At 42.8% G+C, this 23577-nt stretch overlaps 1 protein-coding gene across 1 annotated transcript in view; it reads right to left on the bottom strand.

Annotated features, from left to right (window-relative positions):
• The window catches only part of WNK2 (WNK lysine deficient protein kinase 2), a 109217-nt gene that overhangs the window by 56658 nt on the left and 28982 nt on the right, over positions 1 to 23577 (bottom strand). The window contains 3 exon segments of the mRNA XM_010584467.1: positions 6968 to 7125; positions 10850 to 11070; positions 12053 to 12225. Coding sequence (XP_010582769.1) covers positions 6968 to 7125; positions 10850 to 11070; positions 12053 to 12225 — 552 coding nt within the window.

The following is a 23577-nucleotide window of genomic DNA, read 5'->3' as shown; positions in this document are numbered from 1 at the left end:
CCCCCCGCAAAACCCCAACACCCCCCCCCCCCAACAAAGCAGTAGAGGCAACTTTCACCATACTACCTGAAGAGCTTTCAGCTACCTAGAGGAATATATCGCTCACGTATCTACACACTCAAGGGAACCTGCCAATTGCTTTTTATAATTGCAGAGCACTTCATGGCTATCTTAACACAGACTGAACACGAGAGACATGAAGAGCATAAGGCATATCACAGTATATCTCGATTTAATTTTCTTTTCCAGAATTCACAAACGATCTTCAGTTACGTGGTTCAGCTTGAACTCTGACATGACTGGGATGGAGGGGCAGGACGTGTTGGGAATCTAGAAATTAGGTTTGCCTGAAAATGGTCCTTTTGACAGATCCCTGATGACTGATACCGATTTTTGACCTTACAAATTGCTTCCACAAAAAAAAAAAAAAAGGCAACTCCTCCAAACACCATTTTATTTTCAACATCTTTTGAAGGAATACTGACTCCTCTCTGAACATCTATTGTATTTATCTACTGAACAGCTAAGCTATGAATAAATGACTAAACCAAACAAGGACAAAATATGCACAGTGAAGTACTGAACAGAACTGCTTCGCCAAAGTGTTTTCTCAATGCCCATATGCTATAGTATGTTTTTGCTCCTTACTCTTCATTAAAATCTCCAGGGCCATCTCATTTTAATGCTGCAAACCCTCCCTACAGCGCTGTGCCCTGGTGCTTACAAGCCTCCCGACAATGAAGGGGGTTTATGCGAAACGCAGGTTTCTATTTGCAGTCAAAGGACTCATCTCATTCATTTATACAAAAGCCATCTGTCTTTCCTGAGCATTCCCAAGGAAACATGGCACCAAAATTCAAAGTATATTAGCCAAGGAATTATCTATGACAGTTTGAAAACTGTACAGCTGTCTTGTAAACAAAAGTAAATTCAACACCACTGCATTTGAAATGCAGGGCTAACTGGTTGATATAAGGTGCATGGGGATATTTTCATACAAATTCTTTAAATGCTTATATATATATATATATATAAAATCCAAGAGCAAAATGAGAGAAGATCAAATAAACTCCCTTTCAAGAATTTCTCTGTCTCAAACAGGATGATTTACTTTGAATCCCTCACCACCACTTAGTCTCCTCACCTTCCTTCTGAAGTGATTAGGTTTGAAATACATTGCACTCCAGTATAAGATGGTTGAGTCCACAGTCAGGCACATATAGGACATTAAAATTTTAACCTCCATGTTGGGGGCAAAAATGTGAAGCTTGTTTTTCAGAGGTCTAAAAATAGCCATTTGTCATTTTTCCATCAGCAGAGCACTCTTTTGAAAGAGTAACACGTAATGCTTTATAGGATGCACAGTGTATGCCAGACAAGTCAACGTTAAGTCTGACCCATGTCAGTCAGTAATTTTTCTAAAGGCTTTCCTCTCACCTAGAAGGTGCCCTCCTAGCCTAAATACAGTCTGCTTTGGACTAAAACTCCACCTTCTACCTGAAGGTGGTCTCTAGACTCATGTAGTTCCTAGAAAAGTGAAAAACCTTCTTCCAAAAAAGCTGAAACCATCTTTCCAACTGAAATTCCATGCTACCACACACTTCCTGAAGTCAATAAAGTGAAGATAAGTTCTCAGTTTTGTCAGGGTTTTGTTCCACAACATTCAGCAACAAGATCACTGTGTGCAATTATAAACCCATCTCTCACTCCAAAATGGTACTCAATCCTAAAGCTAATCTAAGAAGATTATCTACAGATCTAAGAAGATACCAGAAACACACAAGAAGTCAATGCAATGACATTCGTAACTTTATTTGGCTGTTGGTGCTGTGCTACAGCTGTAGCATTTATTCTGCCTGTATGAGCGATATAGAAAATAGCCTGCAAATCCTGTGAAAACATTCAATACATTTATAAAAAAGCAGCAATAAGAAAACTGAAAATGCAAACCAGAACACTATAAACATGTGGGTTGTTTTAAAGCGCAGGTTTGTGCTGCTAAACCCAACGAGGTCGCCATGAACCCCCGGCAGATACAGCTGGTCTGCTGTGCATTCTGCAGTGCATGTGTAAGAAAACATTGGACCGGAGCTGCATGGGAAGGTCACAGACTCCGATGTTTCATCACTATTGTCTACATCAAAATCACTTGGCAGAATGATTAAACACAAAAAAAATCTGACTAAGAAAAAACATCAAGTTATGCATGAAAAATGAGATTATGGCATCAGAATGAAGGTCACTGCAAATATGCTGACTAGGAAATCACTTCAAAGCTAACTGCAGTAAATGTGGCTTGGACCTGTTGCTTGAAAAACATGGATTTTCTATTTATGTTACATATTCACTTTTTTTACATTTACACTCTGTAATTCAGGCTGAAAGGACAGAGAGAGAGGTGACAAGTCATAACAAGCATGTCTCATCTGGCAAAGAAATGAACCCCTCTGTACATTTTGAAAATGACTGCCACTTTATGCTGGACTATTATATACATACAGTTAAACATATGCAAAACCAAAAGTGGAAAACTAAAGCAGCATTTTTAAGCCATGAGAATATGGTCAGGCAGAATAAAAGGTCACTGAAATAAATAAGTATAATAATCTTACACTACAGACATGCATAATGCATAGCATCTTAAAACAGTACTGTCTCAGAAAGGTAACATTTCTATTTTCGGTACCAATAAGGACTACCAATGCATGTGACTTGGAACAGCTATGACTTCAGAAGTATCTTGCATCCTATTAGCAGGCAAGAGTTTGATGGAATGTTAGGACACAGAGTAGAAACAACAAAAGAAGATATTTTAATGGCAAAACCAAAGTAGTACACTGACTGTGCTGGGCAGCAGAGGGAACGTGCAGCCCAGCATACTCCAAAGTAAGGTAAGAGGCAGTCTGAAGGATAAGGTGGTTATCCTACCTTCACTATTAAGCAATTGCTTGCTTGATGCAAACACTGGCAAGCAATTCCCACCCCTTCAGATGCTCTCAGCACCTCCAGTGGTTGCCCTCACGATGCTGAGCCCAAGGCAGAAGTGAGTTATTTTATTTTATATTTTTAAAATAGAAGTATCAGGAAACTAGACACACTAATCACGTTTTTACATTACATTGACCCTCAATTTAAAACACTAGAAAGAGTGTTTACATTTCTGGTGCAAAAAACCAGTTTCATCAAAAATTAAGTTGATTTCTCACTGACAAGCTGAAATACGTGACAGTGTTCAGGAGCACTGCACCACTGGTCGCCCCCACCTGAGAAGGTCAGGGCCACCTTCTGCTCTAGTGAGAGCTCCAAACCGCATCTATGGCTGGGACGAAAACGGTCTAATTCAGCCTCTTGGTTTCAGTCTACGCTCCATTTCTGTGCTGTATTTCGGTCCAGCGCTAGCAACAGCTGCCGTGTGAGCGACCCTAACGCTGCATGAAAAGTGGTTTTCAAGTTTTTCCGTCTGCAAGTGGCCGCCGCTCCGCTCACAGGGCAGCCCTCGCGGCAGGGCGCCGGCCCAGGACCCCAGACCCTAACCGTCACACCTCCGCAGCGGGTTCCCTCAGCCCCCGCCGCGCCGGCCGGGCGACTCACGCGGGGCGAAGCGGGGTGCTTTGCTGTCGCCAGTTCTTCCGCGGACGCAGCTCCTCTCGAGAAGCTGTGGAGCCCACCAGAGAGGTTCCTTCTGGGGTGGAGGATCTCCCCCAGGGTGCTGCTGCTCCTCTTGCACCCTCACCAAGAGGTCCACCCCCTGCTCCTCCTCCCGCCTGACAGTTCATGCAGCTCATGGCATGCGACAGGGCTTTTTCCCTCTCCACAGGGAGCTGGTTAACCCTTTCCTTGGAACGACAGTAATGCCCATTTTTCCATCTAAGGAGCCCCAGCACCTTTGCTCCCACTGCTGCTGCCCGCAGTTCGGCTGCAGAAGGCAGTAAACACACCCGCCGTGCCTGCACCTGACGCCTGCTGCCTCAGCTTTCCCTGCTAGACAGTTCTGTTTCAAAAGCACCCCTTCCAAGTTATAAAGTGACCTTTCGACAGCTTCTCCACCATTACTTGGTCTTCACGATAAACATTATTTCCCCTCTCCCTAAAGTTGCTAGTATAAGACCAGTTTTTCAAAGTTACAGTAATTTACCATATAATCCTCAGCTATGTAAAGGTTATTGCCACAGAAAATGAGTTGGCTCAGGCTTTCACCGGTGTTTAAAAAAATGACTACTTAAGTCTGCAAATTGAAATACAACATCTAATTAGGAATCCTCTGATTAATCATTATTCTTTGCCATCTTGGATATTGCTTTGATAAATGAGGCTTACGAGTCTTACGAAGTCTTAATTACCAATATTCCAGATGGCTAAGAGTTGTACACAGGGTTTCTCTGGGTATGTGGAGCAATGGAAGATATCTACATTATCTGTGGCTCTAAACGCATACACATATACTCAGGTCGCCTTAACATCAGCTAACCGTGACGGAAGGTGCACAAACAAATGAGGCACGCTGCTCATGCAATGCCTGTCCAAGGCAGCCAGTAACACACCCTACACTTCCCAGGAAAGCAATGCAGTATCTAGGGTTACAAGACTGGTATCACATTCAGGAGATGAGGCCCCAGAGCCTAAAACTAGAAGAGATGCCTGTTGTCACCATGTGAAGCTTTACAGCCCAAGGAGATGTCTCCTAAGCTACCTACAAAGACGGCATTTGGAGGACACCCGAAGGACTGTATATCTAAATGAAGCCAACAAGCCGCTGTGCCAAACGAAAGAAACTTCCTTGTCAGGGAGGAGCGAGTGGAATAACAATGTGGTAAAGCACCATGGAATAACCATGTGGAACAAGCGGCCACGCTCATAAGGATTCAGGCAAGCAACTCCACTGAGCCATCAAACGTACTTCATTCTTGGAGAAGACGCAGCACGCGTTTCCAGCTGGCCCAAGGCGCGGAGCACGAGGTGCGCAGTCAGTAAACCCGCAGACCCACCTCTGCTCACACTCCTGTCCCTACAGCACCATAGGGACCGGCTCCAGCCATAGTGACGAACCTAACTGCACTGCTGAGCAGCTTCTCATGCTTTTTTTTTTATTATTATTATTTCTGAGTAGCTATGGGTTGAAAGAAACACTCTAAGAAGAGTTAAACTACCAGAAATCAGGGTTCCAGTCCATTGGGAAAGATTCAGCTTTACCAAGCTACAAATGTCAGCTTGCAACAGTTTACACAAAAATTTGAGAAAGCTGCTTCCCCTCTTCAGACGTGTCCTCCTGCTTTCAGAAAGTCATGGCATCTCTCCCACTTCCAGCAGGGACATCCTCCTGTGCGTTGTGATACCAACTTCAACTTTTAAACACAGACTCCCAAATCGTTTGCATCCTCCCCCTCCCACCAGGTTAGCACCATCACAGCTGGGTAGTACAGCAATCTACAACAAGAGCACCAACTTCCCGGCATCCCGGTCTTCAATGGGGGGAAAAGACAGATACTGAACAACACAAACTATACCTATAAAAATTAAATTGCATGTAAACCCATCACCTGGCACATGCGAGTGTTTGGGTATCTGATGAAACCATCTCTATATCCAGTGTGAGAGTTAGCATACAGCAAATCAGGAAATGCAGGTTTGACCTCGAGCAGTGTTTGCTGACTGCAGGACTTCACAGAACCATATTTGTACTAGCCTGATTCACTAAACCTCTTGGAGAAGGCAAGTGGTCCCAATCACCTTTCTAAATCAACCAGTTACTACTAACTTTCATTTGGGAAGATTTTTGCTCATAACAAGCAGTTGGATCAAGAGGAATACACACTAATTTTGGGACCACACTTTTGGAGACTGAGAGATGTAAGCCTAATTACTCTTTCTACCTTATAGGTCAAAGAAATAAAAGCAACCTTATCTGTAGCTAATCTCTGCAAATTTTAGTGCAGCTTTCTTCCGAGGATTACCCTCTTCACATCCCGAGTGTGCAGACTGCATCTTTAGGTGATGCACGAGGGCCAAACCACACAGCTCACTATCTTCTTTTGTAGCGACCAGATGGAAAGAAGTACCTGGGAAAATCTTTGACAAGCCAGTCTGTTGGACATAACCTATCCTGAAAAAAACCTCTTGTAACTCTTGGTTTCATTTAACCAAATAGAACAGAATATAACCACAGCTGCCAAAGCCTTTGGCAAGTCTCGTTTCTCTGCAGTCAGTGATTTGCAATCTGATAGCATCTTACAGACTCAGGAGTTTTTTCAGGCATTTGCAGTACAGCTCATGTAGACAAATACATTTATCATCTGGGGGTGAGAATGTTGGAGAGGGTATCTTATTCAGTGTAGAAATTATTTTAGATTGACTTCTCCTCCAGCCTAACCTCACCTGAAAATGCAGCAAACCCATTTCCATGGCTCCTGTCTGGGGATTACCAGACCTCACAGAATTCCAAAATGCAGATATAAAGCTCCTCTGGCCGACTCCAAAACTAAACATTGCTGTCTTTTCCCTTTTATATCTTCAGATAGTTTGTTACACATACAAACAGAGGGAATCTGTGCTGGAAATCTGAATCAAACATCCTCCACCATATAAATAAGTATTTAGGCTGTAACCAAAAAGTTAGTCATTTTAGCTTTGTAGGAAACTTGGTCAAGTCTGAAAAGTCCCCATTTAGGAGGCAAAACTAGAGCAAAGAATGTTCCCTGCTCATTCTTCCCAAGTTTTATGTATTTTTGGCTGATGGAGACAAAATCAGCAACAAAGATTACTGAAGATATTTTACACAGCTGCAGTACAGTCTAACACAATCCAACCATGGGAATGCAAGCTTACAAATAAACCTGCAACAGGTTTGTGTAACCCAGAGCTCGGACACTCTCAACACACTACACATTCGATAGTACCAACACCTCATCGAAATATGTTTTTAAACCTTCAAATTACAAAATCCCAATACAAATTAAGGACGTTTACTCACACAGGTTACTTTCCGGTAAATTTGAGCAGCATTCTGGCATTCTGAGTAAGGGTATTCTGAGGTAGCCATTTCCAACATGCACATTCCAAAAGCATAGACATCCACAGATTCATCGTAGTGTTCCTCATACATTTCTGGAGCCATAAATTCTGGTGTACCTACACAAACATGCACAAAAAGAATGTAAATTTTTTATGAAGTCTAAACAGCTTTAACCACAACCTTTTTCGCCTATAAGGAGTGTGCCCATTACAGCTATGTAAGGGTGCATGCAAGATTATTTCAAAAGAGGGAAGTAACTAGAATAAGCTCAAGCATCCTCCTCCAGGGAAGAAACCCAAAGTCAACACACACACTTACATACCCATGGCTCACTGGTAATAACACAAGGAGGAAGAGGAAGTGGAAAAAAAAAAGTATCAAAACTTCAAAAATTAACAAGAAAATGAGATATGGCACATTGCCTGACCATACTGGAAGTCATGAAATGGTTTCTTTTTCTGGGTGAAGAGAGGGATGTGTACAGGCTTGTGGTGGTGAAAAGGAGAGAAGAAACGAGAACCTTCAGTCTTGTTTTTATCAATGCAAATGTTCTTTTTTTTTTTTCCTCCAGAGATACATAGCAACCGGCCAGAAGACAGACAGCACTTTGAAAGCAAGCAGTATCACAAATCACCTACAAAGTCACGCACAAAACATTAAACCTAATTCCGTCACTGGTTCAGTGGGACAAATCAGTGAGGCTACTCACAGAATAAGGTCCTACTCAACAGGGATTAGGGTGTCAGAAATCTGATGCAACTGGATAAATATTAAGTGAAGCACTGTACTTACTGCTTCATAATGGGAAATTGCAGCTTTATGACATGCAGCGACTTACAACGCCTGCAATGTTTGCACAGCAAACTACTCTGAAAAGCGTGGTCTTATAAAGCAAAAGGGAAAAAAATTAACACCTAGGTAATTTATTCCAGGAACTGTATCTCGTAAGGTAATTTATGCTTAGGAGTCAAGACTAATTTATTTCCTTTTTACATTTAGAAAAGATGAAGGAAAGGAGAACAATGCAGTCACGTGTTGCGGGAGCAGACCAGCGAGCCGCGAGCACTGGGATGCCAAAAGGACCACGAGAGGTCTTGGTCTACGTGAAGGACACAGCCAAACTCTGCCCCTCCAGCCCAGCAGCAGCCACCTCAGCACCCAACCTCCCCCCAGAGCCATGCGGCAGCCTGGCGGGTCCGTCCGTCTTTTGTTACGACATCTCCACACCAGCAGCAAAAGCACAACTGTAATTAAATTAACACATACCAGGAAAAAATATTTCTCGTATATGTTTGGGGACTTAATTTAAGTTTGGGTTTTTTATGGCAACATAAACAATGTCTCTCAAAATTAGTGTCTGTCAGTAAAAACTCTTCTTTGGCACGTTTTCTGAAGTAGACTTGGCCTAACACAAAACAAGCCTCAGCACAAGCATACCCCTAAAATACATTTTGCAAAATTTGGGATCAGTCTCTCCCCTTGTTTATGTTCCTTCCACCTCAAAGATACTAATTCCTTCAGCCTTTGCAAATCAGCCAGACCCGTGTCATGAAAGCTTAACTTAGTACCTGCTCTTAGGGTTTTTCTCCCAGCTGTCACACGGGCAGTGGCTGCTGCTCTGAAACGGTTAACAACTGCCACAGAGAATGTTTTTTGGAGCTGCTACCTTGTTTTAGAAGGAACAAGACTGAGAGGCAGTGAATCTCATAAATTATGGAGCATTTAAAGCAAATCTGAAAAAGTGATTGCAATAGTCTAAGCAGAAAAGGAAATTCTTGACACCATTCCAAAATAGCACAAAAATTACATTTTCCCCCCCATCCCTTGGGGGTGGGAAGGAATACATACAAGTATCCTTAAACAAAACAGACCACCTAAACGTAAAGCCGCTCAGCATCTATTCAGCTCCTCTTGGCAGAAGGAGTTTTGCCCTGGCTCAGCTCCCTGCAGAGATACACCGCAAGGTCAGACGAGCATCAGCGATGGCACGAACGCAGCAAGGGAAAAACTGGACCTCAGCCATGCTGACTTCATTCCGTTCAAGCCGATGTAAAATTGCAGCTACTAATATTCCTTTAAAGCTACTACATCTATGGAGGGGGCAGAATTACTCATCTCACCCGTGTTTCCAAGCCCTCCTAATTCTTTCCTGGGAGCAGCACTACTCATGGAAAAGATAAGCTCGGTTATATTGCCAAATGAATCCAGACACCTCGCCAGCAACCTGCAGCCCTTTACGGTATTGAATTTCTTTTAGACATGAGCGTGCTTTGACAGTGTTGTGGTAACAACCAATTTTACAGAAACCTGTATTGGTATTACTGACATTATTCCCAGTATTGGTATTATTGATATTATTCCATTATGTCCCATGGACAATTGTTATACTGCAAAAAAAATTATGTGAAGAAATACTGACCCTCAACAGAAAAAACCCCACCAATTATTAGAAGTAAAAAAACTAGAGAAACTTAACAGATATAAACCAACATGTTTTCACTAAAATCAACAAGGTTAAGAGCAAACCCACGGTAGCCAAGCACATATCCAAAATTTCTATCATTTTGACTTCAAAGATACTGGGCTCACTAAGCATTAAGGTCAATGCTTTTGTATAAATAATCGTAAACAATTATAATCTCTGAAAATCTGAGATACTAAAATAATTATTTCAGCAACTACTACTTGAAAGATAGGATGCTATTTTCATGTATAGTAAAGGAACAGTGTTTGTCACTATCAGTTTGCTAACTCTAATTACCTAGAATCTAATTTCCATTTATATTGTAAGCTGAAATACAATTACGTGCATTATAACTTCCCCTACTTTCAGCATAATTTCTCAGGAATTTGCAGCTTCCTAGAACCATCACCTACAGATCTGAACAAGAGAGATTTGCTACAGAAGCTTGGGTTAAAAACACAAAATGTTTGAGAATTCAGGGAAACATTACATTTACACAGAAAACATTAAATGTAACTTTCGCAAGGAAACGACCTCCTTCGACAGTCATTCAGAAAACGTCCTCCCAGTTCAAGCAAACCCAGGTTCTAACACTCCTCACGCAGGCACCACCTAAGGGCATCAGCTATTGCACATCCTAGTGGAAATTTCTTTTAATTTCGTACCTACTGATTTTTAATAAATTGCAAACGTTGTTTCAGCAGAACTCTGCCAGGACGGCGTCGAGGCAGGGACGAGCTTTGCAGTTGCCTGCAGAAGCAGCCTGTTTTGCTGATTCCCCAATAAACGGGGATAAGGTGTTCCAGCCAGACCAGCTCCCCTACAACCTCTCTGCAAAGGAGAGAAGCCCAGCTCCGCGGGGCACTACTGCCTGCCTCTCCCTTCGGCAAAAGTACCCGTCCCTATCCCAGCGCCGCTGAAGACTTCCTGGGGGCTTTCCCAGGCTTTTGCAGCACTCCCTTGTTAGGGAGAGAGCAGGGCATCCTTTCTCTTCCCTCTCCCCCCCCCCCTCTTTTCTTCTCCCCGTCCAGCAGGCACCGAGCCCGTTCTCAGGAGGATGATGCACACAGGTTGCTGAGAACCCTTGCTGCTCCTTTTGAAGGAGAGCGGAGAAGGATTTGAGGATATCAAGTAATATTTCAATTACGGAACACACAAGAGAAGTGTTTTACCATTGTGATACAGAAGGAAGAAGATGATACCATTTCCTCCTGATTGTTTTTTATAGTGGTGTAAAGGGAACAGTCACAAAACCATTTTAATCTCTACTACCAACTTACAAGTGAAAAAGCCACTAACGCAAGATGTGAAAGGCAGATATTAGAAAGACACCCACTATACTAACAGAATGACGCCAAGGGGAACAGGAGGATTACCTATTACGCTTTTGGCAAACGAAGCTCTCTTGAGGGTTGCCAGGCCCAAGTCTCCTATTTTCACAGATCCAGTTGGTCCAGTAATAAAAATATTGTCACATTTTAAGTCTCTGTGAATTATTGGTGGAGTTCTTGTGTGCAAGAAAAGAAGACCCTTCAGGATTTGCCGGCACCAACTACGCAGGACTTTTGGTTTCATCACTTTAAATCTCTTCAGATACCTAGAGCACAAATATAGACAGAAGTGGGTATAAAGAAAATGAAGTGTTATTAGAGATTCTAGGGGCTTGAACAGCTGAAACTCCATTCTGGATAAAAGCCCCTTCTTAGATGCCATAATAGCAGCTCAGAAATATCACAAAATTGAGAGAAATAGATCTTTTCAAAGGAGGAATTACAGCATTCATTTTTAGGGAGGAAGATAATGACCATTTTTGGTGCAAATACAACCAAATATTTACAAGTCTAATAGTACAGCAATTCACTTCATGCAGAGAAACGCTTTAGAATATGTTTCATATCTTCAAATCAGAAGAATACTGAAGTTTAATTTTAACCACAGGACTCTGACCTTTGTACCATGCACCTGCGTTTTCTTCCATTTACCTAAAATACCGATTGGGAAGGTACATTTTGGAAAAATGTAGAACCTGCTAATGCACTGGCAGAGTAGCACACTGGATATATGCAGCGATGAGTACTGCTCCCATTGGGGCTGCAAATCTGTTCCAGAATTCATGCCAACTGTTTTATATCAACCTTAACAAGATTGTCAGAACCAAAAGCTATTAATTAATATTGTTTAGTAGATAACCTAGAGCACCTTCTGGTTCAAGAAGAGAGGCTACCATTCGAGTGCTATTCTATCTGAATTTTCTAACAAAACATGCAAATACAAGCACAAAAGCAATCACAAAAACACACCCTGACAAATTGAAACGTCACAGGCAGAAGATGAAACACACCAGAGAACAGCTTCTCGTTGCATAACTGAAACAGGAGAGCAGGGAAAGAGAGATGGAGGCCAAAATTCTTCCTGTCGGATCAATGCAGTTCAAACGCAGGGACAAGTGACAGACACCAGAGAACAGCTCCATTTTTTTCTTTTATCTGGAGATGCCTTTTTTCAGAATATGAAAGTAGGATTTTTCTAAAAATTTCCATCGCTATTCTTAGCCTCCTCACCAGGAGCACAGTACTTACGTCTTTAGTGTTCCAGAGGTCATCAATTCAGTAACCAGCACGATGCATCTTTTGCCTTTTACACAGGATTCCCAGAAGTCATAAAATCTCACAATGTTTGGATGCTGTAGACCTTTCAACATTTCTGCTTCCTCTTTAAACCTCTGCCTCTCTACTTTTGTGAGTTTTCTGTCCTACAATCCAAAATAAGACATTATTAGTAGTGAACGGATAAAAATAACATAAAGGCACTGCGTTGCTAGGGTATTCAGAATTTTAGATTTGTTTTACGCTTGTATCAAGAGCAATTATAAAATATTTTATGTAAGAGATGAGCAGTGTTTATGAACTAGGGCACTCGCCTTAAACCCCGTGTCAAGAAGACAAAGACTTGCCTCTGAACAAAGAGATGTCTGTGCTATGCTACGCTACATGACAGCATTAATATTTCAGACAACGGAAAAACACCCGTGGCTTGATGGATCAACACACAGCTATTTACTCCTTGTTTTGGTTTTGTGAGGCTCGTTATCCAAGAGATCAGCACCCGCAGGATCTCATTTCCAGGTATGGATGTCCTCACAGCTAAGCTGCTGCTGTCTTTTGCAGCTGGGACTGCTCACTGCCTTCCAGGGCTGCTCCTGGAGCCACGGCAGTGACCACCAGGGGAGGTCCCCCAGTAACCACACTGGGCTCCACAGCCCAGCCCAGCCCTCCGGGGACCGATTAAAACAATACCGCCCTCCAAAAAACCAAACACATCTATTTCGCTATTTGTTTGCTGTTCTGCCTAGTTTTACAGACTTTTCTTTAAAGCCGACAAAGGAAGGACTTAAAGCTGTCCTTCGGCCTTTTCTGCAGGCTGCACATTGGCCGCATGGAAACACTTATTCTTTTAGACTACAAATGTGAGGAATGTCATGTTCTACGGGTCTGGTTTTCCAGGCGCCTCTACCCTAAACTCCAGGCTGTGCAGCGACCCTGCCAGGAGCACGCAGAGCCCGGCTCCTCCTCCCCACGGAGCAGCAGAAGCCTCCAAGGCCGCCTGGACCTCGTTAGCAACAAGGAGCCCCTTACGGCAGGCAGCTCAGATCCACGCTCTAGCCTCTTTACACGATGTAAAAGAGCAAAACGGGAGTTTTGCCGTCACCATCTGGTTCGTCTCCCCTGGACGGCTGGTCGGGCTGGGAGCGCTTCCCTCCGCTGCCCTAGAAACGAAGCTTTTTCATTCTTTAAAAGGCACAATTGTGTAACTGTTCTTACTTACAAAAGCAAAGGCTCACAAATCACAAAGATTAATTAGTTCATATTTTAACCTCAGACATTTTCCTTTTCTCAGTGCTCTTAGGGATGTTTATAAGAGCATATATGTAGTGAATTAAATTGGCACCCAGCTGATTTGTAACCAAGATGCAGAGGGATCAGGCCACTGCCATTTTGATAGCCTGCCCTCATCTGCAGTCGCAAAGAACTCAATACTGCAACGAGAATTTCCGTGGCTACAAACAAGTCAGCTCTTCGCAGAGACTTCACGAGAGGAGTAACCAGGTTGAAATGATGATGCTTTGCCTCTTCTTGGAAGACAGAAAACCTGCTTCCCCAGCGGTGCGTGTGCATGGGGGGAGCGTTTCCATTTTACACCGTGGCCGCTGAGAAGGTTCTCAGTTTTCTTTACGTTTTACAGAGCAGCATCAGAGCTAACGTAGCCCTGAGCAACAGCAGCCATCTGGGCTGGCACAGCGGGGTGCCCCGTGGGGACCGATGCCCGGATCCCCCCGCACCCAGCGGCGCTGCCGGGGACAGGCAGGCAAGCAGCGTGCTGAACACTGACAGCCCAGAGCAAGGCAGTTTTTCTATGTTAAAAAAAAAAAAAAAAGAAAAGAAAAGAAAAGAAAGGAGAAAAAAAAAGAAAAAAAAAAAGGCAGGCTGCCTAATGAGCCAGGGCAGAAGAGCCTGAGAATTGCTTTCAAATCCATCACTTCTTCCCCTACTGCTGAGTTTCCTCTTAATTTAAACCCTGTAGAATAAATCAGACACACTGCTATTAAGGAGGAAAAGGAGCAAGTCCTTGTGTGAGACAGGAAGAGCAGAGTGTGGGCTAGCAGAGAAAGAAAAAGGCCGCAACACAGATCCAGCAGTTTTTTAAAAACCTTCTAATTAAAAAAAAAAGTAATACCATACCCCTTGACTCATTTCCAGATTTCTGAGCACTGGGAGAAATTTTCCACTGCTACTTTAAGGGTAACTTTTTAAAATATCCTTCAAACATTGCAGACAATCATATTCTGTATATTCTACATATTAGGAGAGCCAGATCATTTGGGCTGCTGTCTGAATTCAGAGTGCTAAGACAGCAAGCTGGGCAACTGCAACGAAGTGATTCTGGAGGACAAATACGTATTTTATCTGTAACTACAGTAGAAAGAATCTGGATTTTTTTTTATCAAAATGATAGCTGAGCATCTTTCTCAGGAGAAAGCCTGGGTCCAGTACTAACACTTGAGAGGAGAGGCGAGGGCAGGGAAGACATAGAGGCAGGGCTTGGGGCAGGGCAGCTGCCCTCACATGCCACGTTCCCCACCACGGGAAGGGTCTCCGGTGCTGTAAGGGCACAAACAACCTTTCCTAAATTCCTCCAGGCTGAACCTGACCCATGAGCTGTTGGCTAAAGCATAAGCTGTTTCTGAAAGGGCTTAACAGTTGAACTGTTTCCTACTCTATGGAAGCAGAAAAGCACCCGTTTAACTGCATGACTCACTCGGGGTTTAATCCAAACCCAAGAAACCTTCACTGGGGTCACAGACACTTATTTACCATCATATAATCCACACAAGGCGAAATGTCCTTATGCTGAAGGTAAGGGTGTAAGCCTGAAACAACCTTAGGACATCAAATTTTAAGATGGGGAACAGGATTCTTTGGAAAGGTCATGCCAAAGGAAGCTAATTCACTTAGCTGGATTTAAGGCATCCCTTTGCATAACCCAAATTTATCAAAATTCGGGGGAATGAAGCAAGTTTCCAGGTTCGCCCAAGGAGTCATCAACTATCATGCTATCTGCAGCAGCGTTTACAACATCGTACAGCTGAACAAGGAGGCTCACGGACGCCGACTTACACGTGATGGCCCTGCTCCTCCGCAGCTTCAGCAAGTGCAACAGCACCATCACGCCAAGTTGACAAACAAGCTCGCTGCTCACCCTGCTCCACTGCATTTATGGCATTACTGCTGTTCTGAGCTTCCTCAAGAGACGAGACTTGAAACTTGGAAAACGTTCCTCTCAATGTGATCCAGGAGATACCCATATTAGTTTGCAGATATCTACACGCTCCCTCTCGTTTTAAGGCATTCACACTTCTTGGCTCTTTCCCTCCTCGTTGGGACACAAAGTCTTGGCTCAAGAGGCGACATTGTAATTTCATCTCAAATAATAGAAAGTTTCTCAAGCCTACCACTTAGCCCCAAGGTTTCTAAAATAAACTTCAACCTTCAAAAGTCCACAGCAATCGCACTGAGCTGGTTTAACTTTTCCAGACAAACTGAAGTTAAACAGAACCAAGCAAGAAGCGAGATAGCTGCTTGGTTTGTGTTGTTTCTCCATCTGAATAAACTGTGAAGAATAGTCAGTTTAGTCTGTCAGCCACACAGCTGGAATCAGAGCACCAGAGGGAGTGGACACGGTAACAACGAGCTTTCTCACTCCCAGAGCTTTAGATGTATCAGCTTTGCAAATACCCACACAACGCAAACTCATCAATCACCCGTTATTTTACTGCAATGCCATAGCTAGAATCGTGCCCAGCAGCAAAAAAGCACTAAGTCATACAAAACACAAGAGCAGATAGGAGATTGCATCCACTGCCACACAGCCTACAAAGCAGACTGGTTCCAAAAGGCATTCCCCAGTGCAGCCACATGGATCTGTGGCCAGCTGCCTTAACCCTGTGTTGAGAATTTGACATTTTATTATTGCAGCTACTCTGGGCTCCAGCGGTTAAGTGCTTATGGAGTGCTTCTGCCGGAATAAACCACAACAGCAAGCATTTGTGGTGCATCTCGGGCACAGCACCACCAGTCACACATACAGCCTGGCTGGCTGATTGCTCCATGATTTCACCTTTCATATAGATAAACAAGCCTTAATTGAGCTGCAGTTATACAGTGTATCCTCCACTATGAAGGGCAAGCCAACAGACAGATACTAAACAAGTAATTAAGAAGAGGTTATAAATTGTAAGCTACCTTTTCTTCATTAATTTTCCTAGCTTTCCTGTTGCAAATCAGATTATAACTGCATGGTCAGTTTTAAGCATCAAACCATTGAAAGCTATTCGCTTCTTTTTGGAAAGAGGAAATAATTCCCGATTAGTACTTTATAGCCTCACTCTTGGTAAATTACACACCCATACAGAGAGACTGGAGCAAAACAATGTTTGTGGCAGGAAGCTACATTAAAGTAAATTTCCTATCTGTAAATCATTTTTCTGCTAATCTAACACAGGTATGTTCTCTGCTTCTCCCTACTCGTTGCAGGTAGGGTGAACAAATACCTCTCTTTGTTAATATAAAATTTATCCCTTCGTTACGTTCCTTAGTGGGGAACAACAGCAAAGACTGGAATTAATAAGTAAATGTGTTAACAAAACGAAAGGGAGAGCTTACGAATTAAATTTCTGGAATGACACCCAAATTAACAGCAGGAACATGTTCTGTTAGTCATCCCCAAGCATCATTTCCTCCAGGTTGTAACATATGGGCTCTGACTAAGACTTTGAAAGTTATACAAGCAAGACACTGGCTTTCACCCGAGTCTTTAGAAGATTTCTAAGAAAGATTAACACTGAGGTTGTTCAAGTAGTTTCTTGCCTACTTACTTGTGAGGGGCTAACAGATTTGGGAATAAACTATACCCTCACCCCAAAAGGAAAGGGGATCAAATGAAAGAGGTAAAAATAAGACCACACAAAAATTGCTTTTTACATAGCAATGCCTGTAACCATGTTACGAGCAGGGTTTGAAGCACAGGTGTTACCAAACTAGAAAGTTGTGCTGCTTTGCAGTTTTGCTGTGTTTAAGTTCCTCCTTTTAAAGTCTTGAATTTTCAGTAACGTTAAAAAGAATTAAATTATTTTAAACACTTTATAAGTGGCAATGACTTAAGAATGAACTCACACTTGCTAGTGAGCGAGCCCGGGCCACAGTACTGCTGGCTTCAGTCTGAAAAGACCCTTCGCTCTTTTGAGAGCTCCCTCCCCAGCCCCGACGGGTTCAAGCTGTCTGTTTGGTGTGTTGGAGCCTCGCTAAGGACACCTGAGAGTCCTCTCCTCCCGCCCACACATTTGTACGAGCACGTCTCCCTCCCTGGCACACAACTCGGATATCTTACCTAGACTTCTTGGCCTAAGGACTTCTACTTCTGTGTGCTTAAACTCACATAGCTGTATTTACTGATGGTTCTTTAATTTTGCCTAACAGGACAAAGTCCTCCTTTCTGAACAGAATAAGGTCTGTCTGGTGACGCAAGTAAGAGCAGCAGGTCAGCAGATGAGGGAAGGGCTCACCGCTGTCATGCAGAAGGTGTAACATCTCTTACCCATATTAGTGGTGAAGAAAAGGAAACTGAAGAGAAACTTCTGACACAGAACAGAATCAAATATCTAAATCAGCAGAATGAACATCTGTTCATATCATTACATTTTCACATCTGCATGCCAATATGTACATTTTCTTATGTACCGCAACTACTCTTCATATCAGAGATTGCCTTGAGATATGAAATCAGCAGCAGGATCCATTGACAGCTTTCTCCCATGTAGCCTGTCTATTGGTTTATTGTGAATTTAGGAACAGAAGTGCGATTCTGGTCTGTCCTACAGTCACGAGTTTGATAGCGAGACACCCAGCTTGGTGGGAACAGACAGCAGCCTTCCCAGACATCCTGCAGTGTAAGCCAAGAACTTGCTTTGCTCCGACAGTGAACTTCAGACGCGTTAGCTGGTACCTGCGTATGACTATTAATTCATTGAATTCTGTACTGTCAGTACTGCCTCTTCAGGGAAATGTCACAATTTTGCAAAAGTTTTCAAATTTTAAAAATTTGAAGGCCTTTAGAAATAAAGATTAACAATAACACATTTTAGAAGAAAAAAAAAACAATTTTCATATTTAAAATGAAAATTTTACTCATTTAGTGCAATCACCTTTTGCATTTCACATTAAAACTTGTCTAATCCACTATCAGAGGAATCTAGGATTTCTCCCGAAGACATAACTGGGAGCAAAAGCAGGATCAGACACGCAAGAGTTGGGACTTTGAAGAGCTCCAGATATTACTGAAGTAGCTGCTCTCACGTACCAGCTCTATGCCTTTATTATTATTATGCCTATGCTATAAATTTTTAATAGCAGTCAGGACCTTTTATTCCCACACCCTGTACATTCAATTATAAGCACATATCATTTAAAGCGATCCTAAAGGAGAAATCCCCTTTCTGTGAACAGCAGATGCCATCAAACAACTTGCAAATCAGGAAGAAAATTTTACAGCTTCACTACATATCAGCATTCAGCCAACATTCTTCTTCACTAAGTCACCCTCGGTGAAGTGACAGCCTGCTAGTTGTTAGCTGTATTAGTGAAGCACAGTGAGGTTTCCCAGTGGTAACCCCTTTTCCAAATGCATAAAAAGCAGCCTTTGCTCCCAAGGACACTCACAATTCAACAAGCAGGAGCTACAGAACAGGCTGAGATTTACTTATTTGCCTGAGTCGTTGCTAGAAATCCACAGAAAATTAAGAGCTGAATTTGGATCTTTACAGCTAGATCTGGCACTGTAGAAAAGGCTGAGCTTGCTTATTTGCTGGACGCAAGTACAGCTTGCTATTTTTTAAATTGCTTAAGGGACGTGTCAAAGTCTTATGACAGAGGAACGATGAGATTCACGTCTTCTACTGAATATCAGAACTTAAACTCATCCTGCAAGGTGCAGGAGGAAGGGGAATCAACATCTCAAATCTCAACGCAAGAGCCATGAAAACGCCCAAGAAACCCAACACCATGGGCAGAGACTGTGTTTTACAGATGAAAACCTCCCAACACAACTGCACTACGATAACCTATGATTAAACAAAAAAGTTCATGTCACAAGCAATTGAATTAATTGCAGGTAGCACCCCATTAACTCTCTTAATTACCAGTGCTTCACAGGTTCCACATAAGCTTGTAATTTTAGATGAAATACCAGAAACAGTTCAGGCTTGCCTCACAAAATGACTTTTTCAAAGGAAACTGTGAAATCAATGTGTGAAAAAAGCCGGACAAAACCCGTGACACCAGATCACCTCTGCTCGCACAGAATGAAAAAAAAACAAACCACCACATAAACATTTTAGACATGTCGTGAGAATTTGGTATTTTGGTATTGTCTGGAATTCACTTCTAAATCTAGCATTCATTAAAGTCTATGCAACAGTTTGTGCTGTTTTTAAAAAGCATTTTGCTTCACCTACTTCATGTCATCCATAAACACAGTATTTGGGCATGTAAAATGTCATAACATCTCACACAGATGAAGCCAAACGGCGACGTGCCCGTGATCCTGGCCCCGTGACCCACCTGCAGACAGCTCCTACTCCTGTCTTCCTACCTAAGGGGTCTGGAAGAGCACAGCTGCAGGCTGGAGGACTCAGAAAGAAGGTGCGAATACCTCCAAGTACAACGGCTGATGCCTTTGCAATTTTAACCCCTGTGGTTATGAATCGTCCTTGTTTCGGCACTGGACTCGGCTATTTACCGCGCGGCCAGACAGAGGAGGAGGTGGCTCCAGCCATCCCTTGGAGGCTCAGTCCTTCTGGCCTGGGCCACAGCACGAATGGAATGAGACATTTCAGTGCTGCTGCCTAAAAATCATCTTCAGAGAGCTGAGAATGAGGGCTGGCGTTTCCCAGTGTAACACGGGTATAAATGACAGATAAAACCTGTCTCCAGACCAGCACAGCGGCAGGGCGCTCGCATGCAGAGAGAAGCCATCTGATTTTTTTCGTCCTTCAGCTTCTCTCCTTACTCTAAGGCAATTTTCAAATTGATTTATTTTATGGGTATGAAATCCCCTTCAGTTTCTCCTCACTGTGTGCTTGCCAAGTAGAAGTCTTGTCTTTCCTAAAAAAGAGGGGGTGCCGTTCCTCACCCGTCGGGGAGACCCAGCCACAGGAGCACGACCGCCTTTCTCAGCCTTCCCAGGTGAACTGAAAACATTGCTATTTAACCCACGTTACAGTTCAGCGTGTAAATGTTAATGCTTATTTGGCCAATAAGCGTTGCCAGCCAAAATTAACCCAGCACGAAGAATTAGCAGAACAAGGCAAGTTTCACTTAGCTTTGCCCTGGCAAATTTAATCTGAGTGTGTCTCACATAGCATTCAATCCTGCCTTTCTAACAGGCAAACTTCATTTTCATCCCATTAGTGCTACCATTTCCCATCCTGCTATAAGCTAGCAATTCCATACTTCAGTTTGTAAAACATACTTAAAGTGAAATATTCTTACCAGTAAATTAATTATAATCCACCAGTAACCCTAAGTAGAGAATAGGATGCTCGGTTAGAGTCACAAACATTCAGAAGTAATAAAACAGTTTCACTGTAACCCGAGTGCAACCGCATAACACGTACCTGCCAGCATCGTAGGTGTTCTGAATGGTAAAATCTGTCAAAATGGTATATCTGCTAAGACCCTACAGAAACATTTGCATGGCTTTACAGTTTCAGCAAAATACTTTGTAAATTATTAAAATTTTCTTTGCAGAAGTAGCAAAGCTGAGCACTAGCTAAACCAGATTCATTTCTATCTGCTGACACCTTATAAATAGAAGAACATAAATGTGACATATATATAATGACTTTTAAATGTTTTTACTTTGTATTAGTTTTCATCATTCATGAAATATCCTGATTTAGAAAAGTTGCTTAAAACCAACAATTCCCTTTGGAACTTTTATTTAACAAGAAATGCAGCAACGGGAAATATATTATCGCCTTTGTAACGGAGATCATTCAAGTCAGAACGTGTATTTTCTGCCTCCAAAATTACGCCCTTGAACCACGCTGGATTCGCTAATCAGCCACAGGTTAGGCAGCCTTACCAATCCAAGAAGATACCCACTGAACAGGCCTTCAGAATTAGTCTTTAATTACAGCCTAAGTACATTTATTTTAGGAAACTACCTCAAAAATTTTCTAATTAGTAAAAAAAAAACCACCCCAAAACCACAAAACACCCCAAGACTCCCCACCAAACCAGAGAGCTGGACTAACACCATTTAACAGCCCTGCCTGTAGCAGGCTGTAGAAAGATATTTTCAGAGTTCTTCAAATCATGGTTCTTACACAGCGATGAATATACCTTTAATTTGATCACTCTTCTCACAAAAACCACCTCGAGTCACGTAAAAGCAGGAGTTAAAAGCCATTTCTCACTTGTTCCTGTCCATCCAATGCAGCGTAATACTTGAAGACCTTAAACCCATCAGCAAAGCAGAGCTGAGCCCAGGGGAGAATATCGGGGGTCCCCTCGGTCCCACCGGCCGGGGCTGCAGCAGCCGCCCTGAGCTCTCCAGGCAAGAGAACAACTTGCACCTTCTGTCTCCTCCATCACCCCAATGACTGCAGCCTTTATTTAGCTGGACATATTTTATTTTCTTCCTGGAGAAGAGCTGTCTTGGTGCACAAGCCAGGTGAGCAAGGAGAACTTGCCTACACAGCCTTTGATATAAGTTCAGCATCTCATAAATTTTCCCATCTTTGTTTTCACAAAGCAAGTAAGGCTGAACAAGTGCATGTGTGTCTATGTACATACATGCTGAAATTAATTATATTGAGGGAAAGGAATATAAAATAGCTAGGCAACAGAAACGTGATGGGTCTTTGCACAGACCTTAATTTAAACTGTAATAGTGGCTTAATGGACCCTGGAGAGAAACTTTTTCAGTTCTTTCTCACGTTGTGGCCTGCTGAGCCACCTACACATAATCATTAATTCTTCTGTGCCCATGGTTCACATCTCTAGGACACAAAAAACCAATATGGAGTTCTTCGGTACACTCTGGAGATCGATGGATAAGACAGATGCACCACAAGCAGCAGTATGGTGAACTCTTCCTCCACCCAACTCGCTTCTGTTTTCTGCTAGGGACCTGTTGGGGGAGTTCATTGGAAGAGGATACAGGAAAACAGTCCTTTAACATGACTTGCTCTTTCTGTTTAAAACAAACAAACAAACAAAAAAACCACCTTGCAGAAGGCCATATTATTGCAAGCATCCAACTTAAACTCCTGCACGTGGGAAGTCATGAGTCTCAGAGGCCTCAGAGCTGCCCCAGGAACGCTCTGCTCTCGTTCCAGCCCTGCTCCACAGCACGCAGCACCCAAGAGAGGAGCAACTGCTTGCTGCTGCTGGAAATAAGATTCAACAGAAAAGATACGTGGGCAGGATATAGTGCAAAGATGAAGGACAAGCCATTAGGCCATCTTTTCTGCTGTAACAACTCAAAGACGGGAAACAAGCATTCCCTGCAGCATGCTTGCAAAACTCTTGGAAAGTAGGGACAGGGACCTTTCACTGCCACAAAGACACTGCAGATTGGGGCATCCCAGCTCCTGAACACTTACGTAGTAGTTTATCTGGAGTTTGGAAATGTCTTACTTGGGAACCTTTTCAAATGCTGAAAAAAGCTGTCACTTTTTGTGCATTCCTAACACCACCTGACAACCTTTTAGAAAACACTCAAAGACGAACGCTGCCCTCCTGGCCAGGAAACATTAATCAAAGTGTCCCATAGCGGTTAAGAATTAAGCTGAAAGCATCACATTTGTAACAAAAGCTTTCCTTTTTCTTTCTTGTCCCTCCTGCAAAGCTTGACATTCTATAGCCTGCCCAAAAGAATAACACTAGCTTGTCAGCTAAAACATACTAACAGCTAAAAACTTAACTTCCCATCCCTTGAACAGGAAAGCATGAAAGGGTAACATCAGCGCATGAAAGGGTAACATCAACATTGGTTTATGAGACACAGAACTTGGCCACTTTCCAATGAGATTTTATGTTTGGGTTGATAAAGACAATGGCATTGACATAATCAACTCATATTTCTGCAATGCATTTGCTTCACATTAAGAAAGAATAAGAACGAAACAGAAAATATCCATTTAAATAAATCGATTAAAAATCGGGTAAGTGATCAGTCACAAAATAGAAGTTACACATATAAAAATACACGTCCTTGACGATTTTCAAGAGGTTCTGCAGGGCTTAGGTTTTGTTCTGGCAAAGCGGTTTGTGTTTTTATAAAGAACTGTGAAAGAAGCCCATCGTCACGAACAGGTCTTACACTGCGAAAAGAGGAGGAGAGTGCTGAAGCATAAAGACGACAGGTCACAAACAGAGACGGAGATGCTTGGGTGAGCCGGGCGCAAGCAGCCTGACGACACCGGGCTGGGAGGTGGTGGAACTCGGGCCGGCCACGGGGCCGCCGGTGCGGGGGCCGCAGAGCC

Source organism: Haliaeetus leucocephalus, unplaced genomic scaffold, assembly GCF_000737465.1.
Source record: "Haliaeetus leucocephalus isolate CR32 unplaced genomic scaffold, Haliaeetus_leucocephalus-4.0 Scaffold984, whole genome shotgun sequence".
In the NCBI taxonomy this organism is placed as follows: domain Eukaryota; kingdom Metazoa; phylum Chordata; class Aves; order Accipitriformes; family Accipitridae; genus Haliaeetus; species Haliaeetus leucocephalus.
This window is presented reverse-complemented; position numbering and strand designations above follow the sequence as displayed.